Source organism: Mustela putorius, unplaced genomic scaffold (genome assembly GCF_011764305.1).
Source record: "Mustela putorius furo isolate JIRA1106 unplaced genomic scaffold, ASM1176430v1.1 tig00000081_pilon_pilon_pilon, whole genome shotgun sequence".
NCBI classification, from domain to species: Eukaryota; Metazoa; Chordata; class Mammalia; order Carnivora; family Mustelidae; genus Mustela; species Mustela putorius.
The window spans coordinates 2429235-2449033 of NW_025421272.1; the positions used below are offsets into that span (position 1 = coordinate 2429235).

General features: G+C 42.5%; 1 protein-coding gene across 1 annotated transcript in view; it reads left to right on the top strand.

The window, feature by feature from the left end:
• The first annotated feature begins 1286 nt into the window (after positions 1-1286).
• LOC101693225 overlaps positions 1287-19799 on the top strand; it is a 35597-nt gene continuing 17084 nt past the window's right edge. Inside the window, exons 1-5 of the mRNA XM_013050898.2 lie at positions 1287-1431; positions 1544-1875; positions 4622-4700; positions 5010-5082; positions 5207-5323. Coding sequence (XP_012906352.2) covers positions 1308-1431; positions 1544-1875; positions 4622-4700; positions 5010-5082; positions 5207-5323 — 725 coding nt within the window. The 5' untranslated portion in view covers positions 1287-1307. The remainder of the gene's footprint in view (positions 1432-1543; positions 1876-4621; positions 4701-5009; positions 5083-5206; positions 5324-19799) is intronic.

The window sequence follows — 19799 nt, forward strand, 5'->3', positions numbered from 1 at the left end:
CACAGGGATGGGCATAGCTGTACTCCCTGTGCTTTGTCCAAATTTTTACTTCCTGGAGGCTCTGTCTGTTTGGTAATTCTGTCTCTGAGATGGCTCTGAAGTTTATAGAAACAGCTTCTTCTTGGGGTTCACTGGGCACCATGTCAGCTTTTTTCCTGCAGGACCAGATTTTAGGAACAAATTTATAGGCTCCTACTCAACTGAAAACAGAAGAAAATTATTTCCCCCTTTTTCCTCATCTGTGCTTTTAACCATAAATTCCATCCATTTTCTCTCTGTGACAAATAAAGATCTGACAAAAGTACACAAGTCATTGTACTTGCACCATATCATTGGCATTGCCCCTGAATTTAAATCAATCTGACTGAGTTAAATTTAGATAAACTAACCTGCATCCATTTCAGGTGCACAGTTGGCCAAATGGTTACTAATAAATAAAATGTGTCACTGCATCACTGTCACATCAGCAGTGTCACTCCTTCCCTTATAGGACCTCCTACAGGTCTGTCCCTTGTACTCTGTGGTCAGTGCCAAACATACTCATGTTTCAGGGCTTCTGTGGACTTGTGTCTGTACTGGGAGTTCTGAAACTAGGAGGGAAACACTGCCCAGAGTGTCTGTAGAACTGTTGTTAGGAGCAGGTAGAAACGGTGACAGATGACAAAGATGTTCAATGAGCATCACCTCTCGGAATGCATGTCAAGGTTTCTACAAACAACCTAGAGACAAATGTTCTCCATCTCCTCAGTGCTTGTGCTGGAAACCACAGAGAAGTCACATAAACAAGGAGCCAAGTGTCCATGGGGACCTGTTATTGCACTGAACTCCGCCCTGATCTAAGGGGAGTTTGTGCGGAGACACCGTTTGAGTTCTGATCCATGAGAGCTATGGATAGACTCACTCTGAGGTTCTGAGTCCAGCATAAAGTATGTCCTACTATGATGGGAGGAAACATAAGGGGAGGCCTGGCCTGGCTTTAATGCATAGACAGTGGTCAGTGTAGTGGGAATGCCACTTTCTGATGAGGTCTGGTCAACATATCACACAAGGATATGTCTGAGTCTGGACACCAGAGGGTGTTTGTGTCCCATTTATCAGGGCTCAGAGGTGATCAGATGTGGGACCTGCCACCTGGCCCTGAATGTGTCTGGGTTCCCAGCTGGAATATTCCCAGCCCTGGCCCCACACAGACCTTCCTCTGACCACACCCATGACATCTTCAGGCAGATGGACTTGACCCAGGACCAGTGAGGGTTCAGAGAGCTGGGAGTCTTATTTACATAAATGGTCCCACCCCCTCTCACAGGATGAAGAGGGAGAGAGAACTGAGGAGGCTCTGCTCAGCTGTGGGGCCACAGAAGGCAGGATCGGTGATGACCTCCACCATGGCCTGGTCCCCTCTCCTCCTCACACTCCTCATTCACTGCACAGGTGACTGGATGTGGGTATAGGGGAAGGGTCCCTAGGAGGACATGTGAGGTACTTTTTCTCCTCTTGTCTGCAGACCACAACATCACCCTCTCTGTGTCTCTCCCCCTTGCAGGGTCCTGGTCCCAGTCTGTGCTGACTCAGCCACCCTCTGTGTCTGGGACCCTGGGCCAGAGGGTCACCATCTCCTGCACTGGAAGCAGCAACAATATTGGAGATTATGGTGTAACCTGGCAACAACAGCTCCCAGGAACAGCCCCCAGAACCATTATCTATGCTAATACCTATCGACCTTCAGGGGTTCCAGATAGATTCTCTGGCTCCCAATCTGGCAGCGATGCTACCCTGACCATCACTGGGCTCCAACCTGAGGATGAGGCCGAGTATTACTGTGCAACATGGGACAATAGTCTCAGAGCTCACACAGTGTCACAGTCCTGTGGGGAAGTGAGACAAAAACCTACTTACCCATTTGCAAAGTGAATGAGCACCCCAGAGGCTGCCTGATTAGTCTCTGCCTGTGATTCTCCTTATTCTTTCTTTGACACCCTGGCCCAGGTTGATCCTGGGGCACCCCCTGGGAATGGTGGCTGCGTTTCTCCTTTCTGCCCTCACAGTTGATCAGAGGAGCTCAATTTAGACAAAGGGCCTCAAAGGAAATAGAAAGTTTTTCCTTATGAGTTGGAACAATTTACTTCTAAGCTAGTGTACATTCATTTATCATCTTCTGATTTTTCAGTAAATGAAATCCTTTCAGGTCATGAGGCCAGCATGGTCCCTCGGCACTGCTCCTGCTGTAGCTCTCTGTGCAGCTGGAATCATTATTGGTTTAGCTTTAACCAAATGACCAGTTCTGGTTAGTATTTGATGTTTGAATGGAATACATGAAAAATTTCAAACATAAAATTATAAAAGCCAAAGAGGGAAACACACACACACACTTTCTAAGGATAAGCCCTCATGTGAATGCTTATGGAAACTATTCATAATCTCACCTCAAGGCAGTCAAAAATCTGCACACTTATTTTCATACTAGCTTTTCATAAAATGACCAAGACTTGAGGTAACAAAGGTGTCCTTTAATATGATGGGGATATCAGTCAAAATGTAAAGGAAATGAGCTCTTGATTCTGAAAATATACATGAATTTTAAATGCCCATTTCTTAGGAAAGAAGAACCTCTAAAAGGCTGCATTATGTATAATTGTGGTTGTATCACATTTTGGATAAGGCAGGAATCCAGAGGCAGTAAAGAAACCAGGGATTGACGGGAGGTGAGGATGGAGGAGGAGGGTGCATGTGTGAAGCAGCTACTGTATTTGTGGTGGTTTCACTCTTGTGCAGGGCACTGTGATGGTGGCCGCACTGTGTGACTGGGTTGTCACAGCCCAGTAAACTACAGCATAGCGAAAGCATCATAGTGCATGCATGGAAACTCATTTAGGAGTCTGGGGTCCATGACAGAGGGCACAGCGCGACTTCATCCTGTCCTCTGCTCTACAAAGGTATGAACCTGCCTCACTGAAGAGGGAGGAAAGCAAGGTGTGGACCTGAGTAATTTGAAAGGTGTTTTATGAAAGGGGAAAAGAAACTGCACATGAGCCCCTTATTCCCATTGGCAGAGTTGTGTCCCATGGGGTGAGTAGTCAGTAATGTGATATTTCTGAGCTGTGCCTGGAATTGAACAAATAAGTCAATAATCACAAATGGTGGGAACCAGTGTTCTCCCTTTCAGGAACAAAAGTTCATGCTTTGTGCAGGTTTCAACCTCTTCATAACCAGTGCTGTGGTTGGACTCACCCTTGTGGTCCTTATTATGACTGCAAGACACCCTTCTGCTATAACACAGAAAACTTTGAAAAATGAAGGTGTACTATTTACAAAACCTGGAAATTATACAACACAACTGGGGCCACAGAGGTCATGGGTGGACAAAGCAAACCTGTGCCCTCCCCACCAGGAGTGTGGACAGAGACTCAGGTGACAGAGTGATGACCTGGGGTGAGAGATAGAGATCAAGACACAGAGAGACAGAGAGAGACCAAACCTGTAGGGACCCACAGTGTAGTCCTTGGGTGAAAGTTCACTGATGCTTTTGTCTTTCTGCTCTCAGCCCTGGGGATAGTGTTGACACCCTGCCTCACTCTAATAACGGAGAAGCATGGAGCCATGGAGGCAGTTGAAGACAGTCCTCAGGGAGGAGATTTAGCAGGGGATTCTGAGTCAAGTGAGGCCATGAAACTGCAGCCCAAGGAAGGCTGAGTGTGCCTGTCTTCTGTGGAGACTGTCAGGGGAACCACACATTGGAGGCAAGGGTAGGAAACTCTGCTCTGGGCTCCTGTTCCCTTATGTCCATCAGCGGGGACCATGGTCGAGGCAGCAGGGGCACTGTGATCCTGTCCCTGGGCCCATCATGTGATGGCAGCTGTGGAAACAGCTCCTTCCTGAGTCTGGGCCCAGGGCCATCTGCTTTCACTATAGGGCCCCTAGATATCATGTGGGTCCTCAGAGTCCTCTCCCCATGACAGACACTAAAAAGAAGAAGTAGGGGTGCAGACTAGTGACCAGAATTCAGTGCTCCTCCCACTGGGGACAGAAGGGGATGAGAGAGAGCCTGTAGCTCTGCCTCCCCATGACTGAAATTCCTGCGGATGTGCAGGTGGGGTGAGAAGTTTGGGTTCTTCTTTGTTCCCATTTCTTCATGATGCCCACTGTCCCAGGCACTTCAGCCTGACCTTGGACATTCACACTCATGCTCCTAAATGAAGGTCTGCAAACATCACCACCAAACTCATCTTCATTGTCTTCAGCCCTCCCAGGAACATTTATGTGGGAAAGACAAAGCGGGGTTAGTCCTGTCTTATTCTTTCACCCAGCTCACCACGTGGGAGCCTGAGCAGAAGGTAGGACATCTCTAACACACATGTTGCAAGAATGATGAAGGGATTAAATATGGGATCCAGCCTGGACTGAGAAACTCTGCTTCCAGAACTCCTGTCACCCACTCTGTATATGGAGACAGTGCCCGGGTTTCTGTCCCAGGCTCCTGCCCCTCCTACGTGCCCAAACCTGCCCCAGAGACTGGTCAGCCCAGTTAGACACTAGCATCAGGGGTGGACATTGCTTACTGTCACTCAAGGTCATGGTCCACCATTCCCAAGCTTTAAATTTTGTGTTTCTGCTTGTTTTCCAGATCTTCAACTCTTTCATGAACCGACACACATCTTACTATCTAATTTTCTACTGCAGTAAACAGCAGCACCACCCAGTGGGTCAGTCAAAGCAGAAATCCCCAGTTCTCACTATACTCTTCCTCCTTCTCTCCCCCAGTTCCTTCTGCTCCACAATCCTGAACATGTTCTTTGAGCACAACTTCCTTTATCCTTACCTCTTGTTTCCTGCATCAGTTATTCTTCCCAGACCACATAGGGTCTTCAATCCTGCACTGTTGTGTCCATACTCCCATTCTGGGTTCACATTGTCACCAGATGAATTTCCTTCTATGAAATTGCCATTTCTTATCCCGACTTGATTATATTCATGGCCTGGTTTGAGTTTTCCTTCTATGACTCCATGTGCAGGACATGGTCACTCCTCTCTTGAGAAGAACTTGGAAGGTCCTTCCTTGGAGGAACTCTCTCAATGTCCCAGGAGGTGAGATAATTTCATGATTTTGTATGATTTCAGTTTTCTGGACATTCCCATTCTCCCAGGAGTGCTTATTTCTTGATGACTTACCCTCATATTGCAGACATTGAATTCATGTTCTTTCAATCAGACCCAAAATAGTGCTTCGCACAGTTGTTCGGGTCATTGCTGAAGGCTACAATGCAGCCCTGAGGAGTCAACCTCAGGACACTGAGGCTGCTGCAGCCAGGAATGCAACCAGCAGGAGGTATTGTGAATCTCCCTGGGCCCTGCAAGGGGGCCCTCCCAGCTGCAGGAGCCCCTGGTTTCAAGGCTGGGCAGAGACTAAGTTGTCTCCTGTGGTCGCTGATGAGACCCACCAGCCTAGTCCCTCAGGGCCTGGCAGAGGCTCCTGTGAACGATTCTGTGGGTGTCCCCACAGTTGCTCCCTCCATCCCCTCCTGGGTCCCACTCACAGCAGGCCCTTCCCTTAGACTTCTTGTCCTCAGGTCCTATCACTGCTACTGAATTACTAATCAAGTGGGGTCTGGGAGAGTCTGGAAGGGGATGCAAATTTGCGTAAAGAGCATTTTCATTTCCCTGGGAGCAGTTGGAAGGATAAGACAAGCCTGCAACAGGCCGGCTCCACTGTGGGTTCCAGGGGCTGTGTCACCACGTCCAGGACTCCTTTCCTCCTCTTGATCTCTCTCTGCTCAGGTAGGCACATCATCTGACTTCTCAGGGAAACTCCCAGATACTACTAATGCCTAAGAATCAGAAACTCCCAGCATAAATGTCCCATCACCAATGAGTGAATGCCTTTGCAGTCTATCTGTCCCAGCCTGTGCTGATCCAGCCACCCTCCTTCAGGGCATCTCTAGGAACAATAGTCAGACTCATCCGCACTCTGAACAGGGACATCAGTACGGCAGCTATATGATGTACTGATATCAGCAATAGCCAGGGAGCCCTCCCAGGTTTTTCCTGTACTAATACTCAGTCACAGACAAGAAGTGGGGACCTGGGCAGAGAGAGAATATCAAGACGAAGAGAGGAACCAACAAGGGGAAGACTAATTCTCCCCTCTCTCCCACTTGGAAGAGCCCTGAGCCTCCTCTGACAGGACTGGGAGCAATGACCTTTCCAAGTGTGTGTGACTCTCCTCCACTGTGAGCCTTTAACCCCATGGAGAAATTGGATGCTGGTCTCCCTCAGCTGCTGGGGAAGCCAAGTCATCTCCTCCTTCTTCCTGTGACTAGGACCATCACCAGCCCAGAGTGATGCAGGGATTAGACATGGAGGGATGGCAGAAGCATATTTACATGAACATATATTCCTAAGAATAAAAGAAAAGAATGACTGAAACTCAGTGTCCCCAGTTCCATAGTGGGCCTCAGGAGGCTGAGGTATTATGTTTCCTACATGGCTACATATTCCTTTGCAACATATAATCCACATGAGATCGCTCTGTTACCCAAGTGCAGCTCACTGAAGAGTGCCTTTCCTCACTGCAGGTGGTGGTGTCACCTGAGTCCTACCTGATATAGGATTCCAGGAGAGTCACCTGCTCCCTCCTGGTGTCTGGAGCAACAGGAACATCCAACTTAGCACAATTATGATCCCTGCCCAGCTAACTAAATATCAGGGAGCACAATGGGGAACAAGGTTCTTCTAATGGGAGGACATGTTGTGGGGTATCTTGAGAGGAGTAAGGCAGTGGAACTCCCACAAAGTGGAAGACACAATTTTCTCAACTCACAAGGGCATCTCTGAGTTGAAAATTTCCTGATCAGTGACTGGACCAATCTTCTCCTTTTCCTCGTCGTCCTCCTCCTCCTCCTCCTTCTTCTACTTCTTAAGATTTATTCTTATTATTATGGACATTGGGGAGGGTATGTGCTTTGGTGAGTGCTGTGAAGTGTGTAAACCTGGTGATTCACAGACCTGTACCCCTGGGGATAAAAATATATGTTTATAAAAAATAAAAAATTAAAAAAAAAGATTTATTTTTATTTATTTATTTATTTATTTATTTATTTATTTAGAGAGAATGAAGGGAAGGGCAACCCTGAAGTCAGGGCCTAAGCCAAAATCACATGTCACACAGTTAACTGACTGAGATTCCCAGGTGTCCCAGTGACTAGATCAATTTTCTTGCTGGTTCTCTGTGCCTGTCCTGCTTCCTCATGCCCGAGCCATTCATTCCACCATACTCCACAGATTCCTCAGAAAACTGCTGTCTGGAGAAGCAGGGACGATATGCTGGGAACCTGCAATCAACTTAGGCAGAGGGAGTCCTTTCTCTATGCATTAGATGCTCCTCCCTCCTCCTACGTTTCCTTGTTTCAACTTCTTCCTGTGCCATGGCATCCCTACAACTCTGATAGCCAACCCCAAAGAGTAATTGAACCGTCCCTATCCCAACCTATTTCTCAGTGGATGGAGCAGGGGGGGGGGGTCCTACCTTCACTTGGAATTCCTTGAGGGACCTCTCTCCTCTTTTTCCAACATTTCGAGTCATAGCCTGGACCATGTTCCTCTCAATCCCTTCTGAGAATCTGTTACTTATTTCTGCTTCCACTTTCCCTTTCTCATACCTACCCTAGTCCATGACCAGAAGCTGATATGGGATACACATGTGGAATGGATATTTGGTCACAAACAACTACCCCATAGAGAGAAGATGCATCATGCCCTGGGGGCGGGGGCAATGTTCTGGTGAATATCCATGTGTCTTCCTGAGTGTCCTCATTAAGTTCCTTCCTCACATGGGGATCTCATAGGTGGGCTGGACACACAGATCTTGGGGAGAACTAATGGTTTTTGGCAATCTCATCACCTAAGGATTCACTCCAATGATCCCAATTACCCTCTAGCAAGCATCCCTGAACATCATGCACATGTCAGATCATATGAATATCTATTTTTATGTTGGTCAAATTATTGATACTATATGTGAAAATGATGCGATTGATAAATATCTGGCTCTCACTGAACAGGATAAATGCACTATAATTTGTATAAATTAGAAAAAAAACTGAAAAACTCTCAGGTTTGGAGTATATGAATCAATGAAATAAAAGTATAATTATCTTTTATTTCTTTTTACTTTTTCTTTTTTTACTTTCATTTATTTATTTACAACATAACAGTATCATTATTTTTTCACCACACCCAGTGCAATCCGTGCCCTCTATAATACCCACCACCTGGTACTCCGACCTCCCACCCCCCTGCCACTTCAAACCCCTCAGATTGTTTTTCAGAGTCCATAGTCTCTTGTGATTCACCTCCCCTTCCAATTTACCCCAACCCCCGTCTCTCTAACTCCCCATGTCCTCCATGCTGTTTGTTATGCTCCACAAATAAGTGAAACCATATGATAATTGACTCTCTCTGCTTTATTTCACTCAGCATCATCTCGTCCAGTCTCGTCCATGTTGCTACAAAAGTTGGGTATTCATCCTTTCTGATGGAGGCATAATACTCCATAGTGTATATGGACCACATCTTCCTTATCCATTCATCCGTTGAAAGGCATCGTGGTTCTTTCCACAGTTTGGTGACCGTGGACATTGCTGTGATAAACAATGGGGTACAGATGGCCCTTCTTTCACTACATCTGTATCTTTGGGGTAAATATCCAGGAGTGCAATGGCAGGGTCATAGGGAAGTTCTATTTTTAATTTCTTTTCTTTTTTCTCTGAGATAGACTTATTTATTTATTTATTTTTTCAATTTATTAATTTCAGAAAAACAGTATTCATTATTTTTTCACCACACCCAGTGCTCCATGCAATCCGTGCCCTCTATAATACCCACCACCTGATACCCCAACCTCCCAGCCCCTGCCACTTCAAACCCCTCATATTGTTCTTCAGAGTCCATAGTCTCTTGTGATCCACCTGCCCTTCCAATTTACCCCAACTCCCTTCTCTTCTCTAACACCCCTTGTCCTCCATGATATTTGTTATGCTCCACAAATAAGTGAAACCATATGATAATTGACTCTCTCTGTTTGACTTATTTCACTCAGCATAATCTCTTCCAGTCCCATCCATGTTGCTACAAAAGTTGGGTATTCATCTTTTCTGATGGAGGCATAATACTCCATGTGTATATGGACCACATCTTCCTTATCCATTCATCCATTGAAGGGCATCTTGGTTCTTTCCACAGTTTGGTGACTGTAGCCATTGCTGCTATAAACATTGGGGTACAGATGGCTCTTCTTTTCACTACATCTGTATCCTTGGGGTAAATACCCAGGAGTGAAATTGCAGGGTCATAGGGAAGCTCTATTTTTAATTTCTTGATGAATCTCCACACTGTTTTCCAAAGAAGCGGCACCAACTTGCATTCCCACCAACAGTGGAAGAGGGTTCTCCTTTCTTCACGTCCTCTCCAACACATGTTGTTTCCTGTTTCGTTAATTTTGGCCATTCTAACTGGTGTAAGGTGATATCTCAATGTGGTTTTAATTTGAATCTCCCTGAGGGCTAATGATGATGAACATTTTTTTCATGTGTCTGATAGCCATTTGTATGTCTTCATTGGAGAAGTGTCTGTTCATATCTTCTGGCCATTTTTTGATATGTTTGCCTGTTTCGTGTGTGTTGGTTTTGAGGAATTCATTATATATCCTGGATATCAACCTTTTGTCTGTACTGTCATTTGCAAATATCTTCTCCCATTCCGTAGGTTGCCTCTTTGTTTTCTAGACTGTTTGCTTTGCTGTGCAGAAGCTTTTGATTTTGATAAAGTCCCAAAAGTTTATTTTAGCTTTTGTTTCCTTTGCCTTTGGAGACATAACTTGAAAGAAACTGCTGTGGCTTATATTGAAGAGATTACTGCCTATGTTCTCCTCTAGGATTCTGATGGATTCCTGTCTCACATTGAGGTCTTTTATCCATTTTGAGTTTATCTTTGTGTATGGTGTAAGAGAATGGTCTAGTTTCATTCTTCTACATATAGCTGCCCAGTTTTCCCAGCACCATTTATTGAAGAGACTGTCTTTTTTCCACTGTAATTTTTTCCATTTTTGTTGAAGATTATTTGCCCATAGAGTTGAGGGTCCATATCTGGACTCTCTACTCTGTTCCACTGGTCTATGTGTCTGTTTTCATGCCAGTTCCATCCCATCTTGGTGATCACAGCTTTGTAGTAAAGCTTGAAATCAGGTAACGTGATGCCCCCAGTTTTATTTTTGTTTTTCAACATTTCCTTAGCGATTCCTGAACTTCATCAAATCTATCTATGAATGACCCACAGCAAATATCATCCTCAATGGGAAAAAGCTTGCGTCCTTCCCATTGAGCTCAAGAACACGACAAGGAAGCCCACTCTCACCACTCTTGTTCAACATAGTATTAGAAGTCCTAGCAACAGCAATCAGACAACAAAGTGAAATAAAAGGTATCCAGATTGGTAATGAAGAAGTCAAACTCTCTCTCTTTGCTGATGACATGATTCTTCATATGGAAAACCGAAAAGACTCCACCCCCAAACTTCTAGAACTCATACAGCAATTCAGCAACGTGGCAGGATACAAAGTCAATGTACAGAAATCAGTGGCTTTCTTATACACTAACAATGAAAATACAGAAAGGGAAATTAGAGAATTGATTCCATTTTCTATAGCACCAAGAACCTTAAGATACCTGGGAATAAACCTAACCAATGAGGTAAAGGATCTGTACTTGAGGAACTACAGAACACTCATGAAAGAAATTGAAGAAAACACAAAAAGATGGAAGACCATTCCATGCTCTTGGATCTGAAGAATAAACATTGTTAAAATGTGTATACTGCCTAGAGCAATCTATACTTTTAATGCTATTCTGATCAAAATTCCACCGGTATTATTCAAAGATCTGGAGCAAATAATCCCAAAATTTGTATGGAATCAGAAGAGACCCTGAATCGCTAAGGGAATGTTGAAAAATATAATTATCTTTGAATAATTTATACTAAACATTGCTTATGCTTTTAACTGCACAGTCCCAATGTAAATATATTGTTGAATTAGTGGGGTGGAATGCCTTTTCCCCCTCTATCTTCACGTAATCCAATAGTCCAAGGTGGGTGTCAAAGCTTGAGAGGTTATCTTTGGATGTCACTGAACCTCTCAAAAAAAGAGTAGTCTGGGCCCATGGAGAAGTTAGTTGGAGATGATGGAGGCTGGAGTAGGGAGTGGGGAGTTGGTCAACCAGCAGAGAGGGCCTGGGTGTGGGGAAGTTGGTGTCCTCTCCCAGGGACCACCCCCTGAGGAAACAGAGAGATGGAAGCAGAGCTGTCTTCTCTGTCCTGACAAAATCACTGGTTTAGAAGCACAGAGTGGACTCCTTCCTGAGCCTCCTGATTACTTCTTTACCTGTACCAGTCAGAAAATGGTGCTTCCAAATATGTTTAACAAATAACTACATAAGTTCTAGAACATATTAGTGAGTTATTTCTCAAACTAAAAATTAAAAAAATAAACTTTATGCATTTTTTATTTATCCATAAGTATTGTAGGCAGAGCAGGTTCAATTTAGTTCTTACGCTCATCCTATTTTCAGAGTCTGTTTCAGAGTCTGTTTTCAGAGTGTTTCAGAGATCACTCATTTCATCCACATGTATTCAGAGCTTCCTCCCTCTTCCTTCATTACATGTTCCTACTCTTCCAAAAGAGGGAACATGTTCTGTTATCACCCGTAAGTTGTGTCTATCTAGCATCAACTACAGAAGTCCATGTAGTAAATTCCCTACAACAACCAGGTGATTTTCTTTACAGCAACAGTGAAGAAGCCCACAAGGACATTAAACAACAACATCATCATCATCAACAACAACAACAACACAACAATCAATTCTATTTAAGGTAACATCAAAAAGAATAGAACTTTTAGGAGTCAACTTAACCAAGTAGGCAAAAGCCTGTAAGTTGAAAAGTGCAAAGGATTGCCGAAAATACTAAGATTTAATTAAGTGAGAGGAGCCCACATCCATCAGTTGGACGACTTAATATTGTGAACGTATAACCAACACCACCCAAATCCATCTCCACATTCAGTTCTCTCCTCCCATGAGCTTGTTGCCCCCAGTTTAATCCCACAATGTCTGCTGCTCACCCCCTGCTTGTTGGAGGGTTTTGAGTAAATGTCTGTTCTTTGGACTCAGGTTTAGACACTCAATTCCCATGAGTTCCATATTAGTCCATGAGGGTTTTCAGTGTAGGAGAGATAGAAGAACCCCTCAACTGAAGAGGGCTCCCTTTACAGTAATGTTCTGTGTATACCAATCTTCATACTAATTAAAATTATAAAGTTGATTTAAAGAGTATTAAATATATAAGAGAGTCAAATATGAAAGCATCTTTCAGGCTAAATTTCAAGGAAACTTTGAGCCCAGAAAAGTCAGCAAAGGAAAGTGACTACTTTCCTGGCACCATTCTGTTCTCATGGCAGAGACTGGCATCATAAGTCCTTGTAGTCCTTGCAGGCTCAGGGGACCTCACAGGAGAATCTAAACCCTCAACAATAGCAACGACTGCCAAACTGGATGACAAGTCCATGTAGAATTACTACAAGATGTGAACCACCTTGGTACTTTGAGAAGGTTAAGCCTTTTATTTGGTTCAAGATGACAGTAGACTGATTATGACCCAAGCTCCTGGAAGAGGTAAAACCCAATGTCAGATAATCCTGAAATATCTGCTAAAATAAAGTGTGCAACACACCATGTATTTAGCCATCCGGAGATTGTTAGTGACCTGGAAAAAAACTGTCAGCTCAAACACCACAGAGGGCACCTCTTCATTCTACTGCACTGGGCAGTGGCATTATTCTACATTCAATTACAAAAGTCTGGACATCTTTCCAAGAGCACTGGGAGGTGTCAGAGGCCCTGGAGAGCTTGGTGTCTCAGCCCAACAGGTGCTGCTATGGGACTGCACTGGTGTGGACAGGCTTCTGGTCCAAGGTAACTAGGGCAATACTCTAATAATTCTTGCACACTTGGTAGGCAGTGTCTTCACTGATGTGTGACTGCAGCATCTGTGTCCCCGCATCTGCATGGGGGCTCATTTCTGACTCACTCCCTCCTTCCTGCCTCATTCTCTACCCCAAGGCATCCTTGCCCAGGCTGGTGCTCAGACTGAGACAGAAAGGCCCACACCTGGAGAAGTTGCATCATGAAAATAATTCACCTTCCATGCTACCTGGGTCTAGAACAAGGCATCCATGGGCAGGAGAGGGAGGGTGCCAACAGTGTGGCCTTAGCCAGAAAAACTCTGGGGCTTCTCTGTACTGCCATGTTTCTTCTATAACCTCCTCCCTCATAGACAAGGAGTCCCATTTAGGCCTGAGGAGAAAAATAACCTGGGTTGAGGGAGGCATTTGCCCTACTTTGCTCCCAAACAAAGGCCCATTCTGTCTGTCACCTTACAGCCTCCAGTTTTCCTTCCAGGGCCCTGTCAGACTGTTCTATCCAGGGCACTTGGTCCTGTTTAGGGGGGAAGGAAATTTTGTATATATGTCATATTTATTATAAATTATAAGTAAATATTACATATTAGAAAATTGTATATATTATGTAAACATATAGACATATATTAAATGTGTATGATATATTGAATGGATATGAATATCATTATATATATTCTGATAAATATATATAATATAGATATCATATCTAATGTAAAATACTGTAGATTATATATAAACATTTTATCATATGTATGTTACAAGTTGCATGGTGCATATACTTATCATGTATTATCAGTTTTACATTTAAGTACTATAAGTTATATATAGAGGGAGGGAGAAGAAAGTGATGTTAATGCGTGTGGGAATTAATGTCAATTTGTTCCATCCTGAGTTAAATCTGGATACAGTCAGGTGTGTACACACAAAGGGCTCTGTATTTGCAGCAAATAAGGACATCACAGGGAATAATTGCACAAACTTGTCTCTGAGAACAGGAGAGAGTCAGTTCTTCTTCTTCTTCCTTTTTTTTTCTAATTGTAGAAACTATTTTATTTTTTATTAATTTCTTTTCAGTGTAACAGAATTAATTGTTTATGCATCACACAAAGGGCTCCATGCCATACATGTCCTCCATAATACCCACCACCTGGCTCCCCCATCCTCCCAAACCCCACCCCTTCAAAACCCTCAGATTGTTTTTCAGAGTCCATAGTCTCTCATGGTTCATCTCCCCTTCCAATTTCCCCCAACTCCCTTCTCCTCTCCATCTCCCTATGTCCTCCTTGTTATTTGTTATGCTCCACGAATAAATGAAACCATATGATACTTGACTCTCTCTGCTTGACTTAATTGACTCAGCATAATTTCTTACAGCTCCATACATGTTGATACAAAAGTTTCATATTCATCCTTTCTGAGAGAGGCATAATACTCCATAGTGTATATGGACCACATTTTCCTTATCCATTCATCCGTTGAAGGGCATCTTGGTTCTTTCCACAGTTTGGCGACCATGGCCATTGCTGCTATAAACATTGGGGTACACATGGCCCTTCTTTTCACTACATCTGTATCTTTGGGGTAAATACCCAGTAGTGCAATTGCAGGGTCATAGGGAAGCTCTATTTTTAACTTCTTAAGGAATGTCAACACTGTTCTCCAAAGTGGCTACACCAACTTGCATTCCTACCAATAGTGTAGGAGAGCTCCCCTTTCTCCACATCCTTTCCAACACATGCTGTTTCCTGTTTAGCTAATGTTGGCCATTCTAACAGGTGGAAGGTGGTATCTCAAAGTCATTTTAATTTGAATCTCCCTGAAGGCTAGTGATGATGAACATTTTTTCATGTGTCTGATAGCCATTTGTCTGTCTTCATTGGAGAAGTGTCTGTTCATATCTTCTGCCCATTTTTTGACAAGATTATCTGTTTTGTGTGTATTGGGTTTGAGAAGATCTTTATAGATCCTGGATATCAGCCTTTTGTCTGTACTGTCATTTGCAAATATCTTCTCCCATTCCGGGGGTTGCCTCTTTGTTTTCTTGACTGTTTCCTTTGCTGTGCAGAAGCTTTTGATCTTGATGAAGTCCCCAAAGTTCATTTTCGCTTTTGTTTCCCTTACATTTGGAGACATAACTTGAAAGAAGCTGCTGTGGCTGATATCGAAAAGATTACTGCCTATGTTCTCCTCTAGGATTCTGATGGATTCCTGTTTCACATTGAGGTCTTTTATCCATTTTGAGTTTATCTTTGTGTATGGTGTAAGAGAATGGTCGAGTTTTATTCTTCTACATATAGCTGTCCAATTTTCCCAGCACCATTTATTGAAGAGACTTTCTTTTTTTCACTGTATATTTTTTCCTGCTTTGTCGAAGATTATTTGACCATAGTGTTGAGAGTCCATATCTGGGCTCTCTACTCTGTTCCACTGGTCTATGTGTCTGTTTTTATGCCAGTACCATGCTGTTTTGGTGATCACAGCTTTGTAGTAAAGCTTGAAATCAGGTAACGTGATGCCCCCAGCTTTATTTTTGTTTTTTAACATTTTCTTAGCAATTTGGGATCTCTTCTGATTCCATACAAATTTTTGGATTATTTCCTCCAGCTCTTTGAAGAATACTGGTGGAATTTTTATCGGAATGGCATTAAAAGTATAGATTGCTCTAAGAAGTATATATGTTTTAACAATATTTATTCTACCAGTCCAAGAGCATGGAATGGTCTTCCACCCCTTTGTGTCTTCAATTTCTTTCATGAGTGTTCTGTAGTTCCTCAAGTACATATCCTTTACCTCTTTGGTTAGGTTTATTCCCAGGTAGCTTATGTTTCATTGAATTACAATAAATGGATTCAATTATTTAATTTCCCTTTCTGTGTTTTCATTGTTAGTGTATAAGAAATCTACTCATTTCCATATATTGACTTTGTATCCTGCCACCTTACTGAATTGCTATATGAGTTCTAGTAGTTTGAGGTGGTGTCTTTTGGGTTTTCCATTTAAAGTATCATGTCATCTGCAAAGAGAGATTTTTACTTCTTCACTGCCAGTTTGGATACTTTTTATTTCTTTTTGTTGTTTGATTGCTGTTGCTAGGACTTCTAATATGACATTGAACAGGAGTGGTGAGAATGGGCATCCTTGTCATGTTCCTGATTTTAACGGGAAGGCTGCAAACTTTTTCCCATTGAGAATGATATTTGCTGTGGGTCTCTCATAGATAGATTTTAGGAAGTCCAAGAATGTTCCCTCTATCCCTATAATTTGAATCGTTTTAATCAGGAACAGATGCTAGATATTATCAAATGCTTTATCTGTATCAATTGAGAGGATCATGTGGTTCTTCTCTCTTCTCTTATTAATTTGTTCTATCACATTAATTGATTTGCAAATGTTGAACCATCCTTGTAGCCCAGGGATGAATCCCACCTGGTCGTGGTGGATAAACTTTTTTTTTTTTTTTTAATTTTTTATTTTTGATAAACATATATTTTTATCCCCAGGGGTACAGGTCTGTGAATCAACAGGATTACACACTTCACAGCACTCACCAAATCACATACCCTCCCCAATGTCCATAATCCGACCCCCTTCTCCCAAACCCCCTCCCCCCAGCAACCCTCAGTTTGTTTTGTGAGATTAAGAGTCACTTATGGTTTGTCTCCCTCCCAATCCCATCTTGTTTCATTTATTCTTCTTCTACCCACTTAAGCCTCCATGTTGCATCACCACTTCCTCATATCAGGGAGATCATATGATAGTTGTCTTTCTCTGCTTGACTTATTTCGCTAAGCATGATACGCTCTAGTTCCATCCATGTTGTTGCAAATGGCAAGATTTCATTTCTTTTGATGGCTGCATAGTATTCCATTGTGTATATATACCACATCTTCTTGATCCATTCATCTGTTGATGGACATCTAGGTTCTTTCCATAGTTTGGCTATTGTGGACATTGCTGCTATAAACATTCGGGTGCATGTGTCCCTTTGGATCACTACATTTGTATCTTTAGGGTAAATACCCAATAGTGCAATTGCTGGGTCATAGGGCAGTTATATTTTCAACATTTTGAGGAACCTCCATGCTGTTTTCCAGAGTGGCAGCACCAGCTTGCATTCCCACCAACAGTGTAGGAGGGTTCCCCTTTCTCCGCATCCTCGCCAGCATCTGTCATTTCCTGACTTGTTGATTTTAGCCATTCTGACTGGTGTGAGGTGATATCTCATTGTGGTTTTGATTTGTATTTCCCTGATGCCGAGTGATATGGAGCACTTTTTCATGTGTCTGTTCGCCATCTGGATGTCTTCTTTGCAGAAATATCTGTTCATGTCCTCTGCCCATTTCTTGATTGGATTATTTGTTCTTTGGGTGTTGAGTTTGCTAAGTTCTTTATAGATTCTGGACACTAGCCCTTTATCTGATATGTCGTTTGCAAATATCTTCTCCCATTCTGTCAGTTGTCTTTTGATTTTGTTAACTGTTTCCTTTGCTGTGCAAAAGCTTTTGATCTTGATGAAATCCCAGTAGTTCATTTTTTCCCTTGCTCCCCTTGCCTTTTGCGTTGTTCCTAGGAAGATGTTGCTGCGGCAGAGGTCGAAGAGGTTGCTGCCCGTGTTCTCCTCAAGGATTTTGATGGATTCCTTTCGTACATTGAGGTCCTTCATCCATTTTGAGTCTATTTTTGTGTGTGGTGTAAGGAAATGGTCCAATTTCATTTTTCTGCATGTGGCTGTCCAATTTTCCCAGCACCATTTATTGAAAAGGCTGTCTTTTTTTCATTGGACATTCTTTCCTGCTTTGTCGAAGATTAGTTGACCATAGAGTTGAGGGTCTATTTCTGGGCTCTCTATTCTGTTCCATTGATCTATGTGTCTGTTTTTGTGCCAGTACCATGCTGTCTTGATGATGACAGCTTTGTAATAGAGCTTGAAGTCCGGAATTGTGATGCCACCAACGTTGGCTTTCTTTTTCAATATCCCTTTGGCTATTCGAGGTCTTTTCTGGTTCCATATAAATTTTAGAATTATTTGTTCCATTTCTTTGAAAAAGATGGATGGTATTTTGATAGGAATTGCATTAAATGTGTAGATTGCTTTAGGTAGCATAGACATTTTCACAATATTTATTCTTCCAATCCAGGAGCATGGAACATTTTTCCATTTCTTTGTGTCTTCCTCAATTTCTTTCATGAGTACTTTATAGTTTTCTGAGTATAGATTCTGTGTCTCTTTGGTTAGGTTTATTCCTAGGTATCTTATGGTTTTGGATGCAATTGTAAATGGGATTGACTCCTTAATATCTATTTCTTCTGTCTTGCTGTTGGTGTAGAGAAATGCAACTGATTTCTGTGCATTGATTTTATATCCTGACACTTTACTGAATTCCTGTATAAGTTCTAGCAGTTTAGGAGTGGAGTCTTTTGGGTTTTCCACATATAGTATCATATCATCTGCGAAGAGTGATAATTTGACTTCTTCTTTGCCGATTTGGATGCCTTTAATTTCCTTTTGTTGTCTGATTGCTGAGGCTAGGACCTCTAGTACGATGTTGAATAGCAGTGGTGATAATGGACATCCCTGCCGTGTTCCTGACCTTAGCGGAAAAGCTTTCAGTTTTTCTCCATTGAGAATGATATTTGCGGTGGGTTTTTCATAGATGGCTTTGATGATATTGAGGTATGTGCCCTCTATCCCTACACTTTGAAGAGTTTTGATCAGGAAGGGATGTTGTACTTTGTCAAATGCGTTTTCAGCATCTATTGAGAGTATCATATGGTTCTTGTTCTTTCTTTTATTGATGTGTTGTATCACATTGACTGATTTGCGGATGTTGAACCAACCTTGCAGCCCTGGAATAAATCCCACTTGGTCGTGGTGAATAATCTTTTTAATGTACTGTTGAATCCTATTGGCTAGTATTTTGTTGAGTATTTTCGCATCTGTGTTCATCAAGGATATTGGTCTATAGCTCTCTTTTTTGGTGGGATCCTTGTCTGGTTTTGGGATCAAGGTGATGCTGGCCTCATAACATGAGTTTGGAAGTTTTCCTTCCATTTCTATTTTTTGGAACAGTTTCAGGAGAATAGGAATTAGTTCTACTTTAAATGTTTGGTAGAATTCCCCCGGGAAGCCGTCTGGCCCTGGGCTTTTGTTTGTTTGGAGATTTTTAATGACTGTTTCAATCTCCTTACTGGTTATGGGTCTGTTCAGGCTTTCTATTTCTTCCTGGTTCAGTTGTGGTAATTTATATGTTTCTAGGAATGCATCCATTTCTTCCAGATTGTCAAATTTATTGCCGTAGAGTTGCTCATAGTATGTTCTTATAATAGTTTGTATTTCTTTGGTGTTAGTTGTGATCTCTCCTCTTTCATTCATGATTTTATTTATTTGGGTCCTTTCTCTTTTCTTTTTGATAAGTTGGGCCAGGGATTATCAATTTTATTAATTCTTTCAAAGAACCAGCTCCTACTTTCGTTGATTTGTTCTATTGTTTTTTTGGTTTCTATTTCATTGATTTCTGCTCTGATCTTTATGATTTCTCTTCTCCTGCTGGGCTTAGGGTTTCTTTCTTGTTCTTTCTCCAGCTCCTTTAGGTGTAGGGTTAGGTTGTGTACCTGAGACCTTTCTTGTTTCTTGAGAAAGGCTTGTACCGCTATATATTTTCCTCTCAGGACTGCCTTTGTTGTGTCCCACAGATTTTGAACCGTTGTATTTTCATTATCATTTGTTTCAATGATTTTTTTCAATTCTTCTTTATTTCCCGGTTGACCCATTCATTC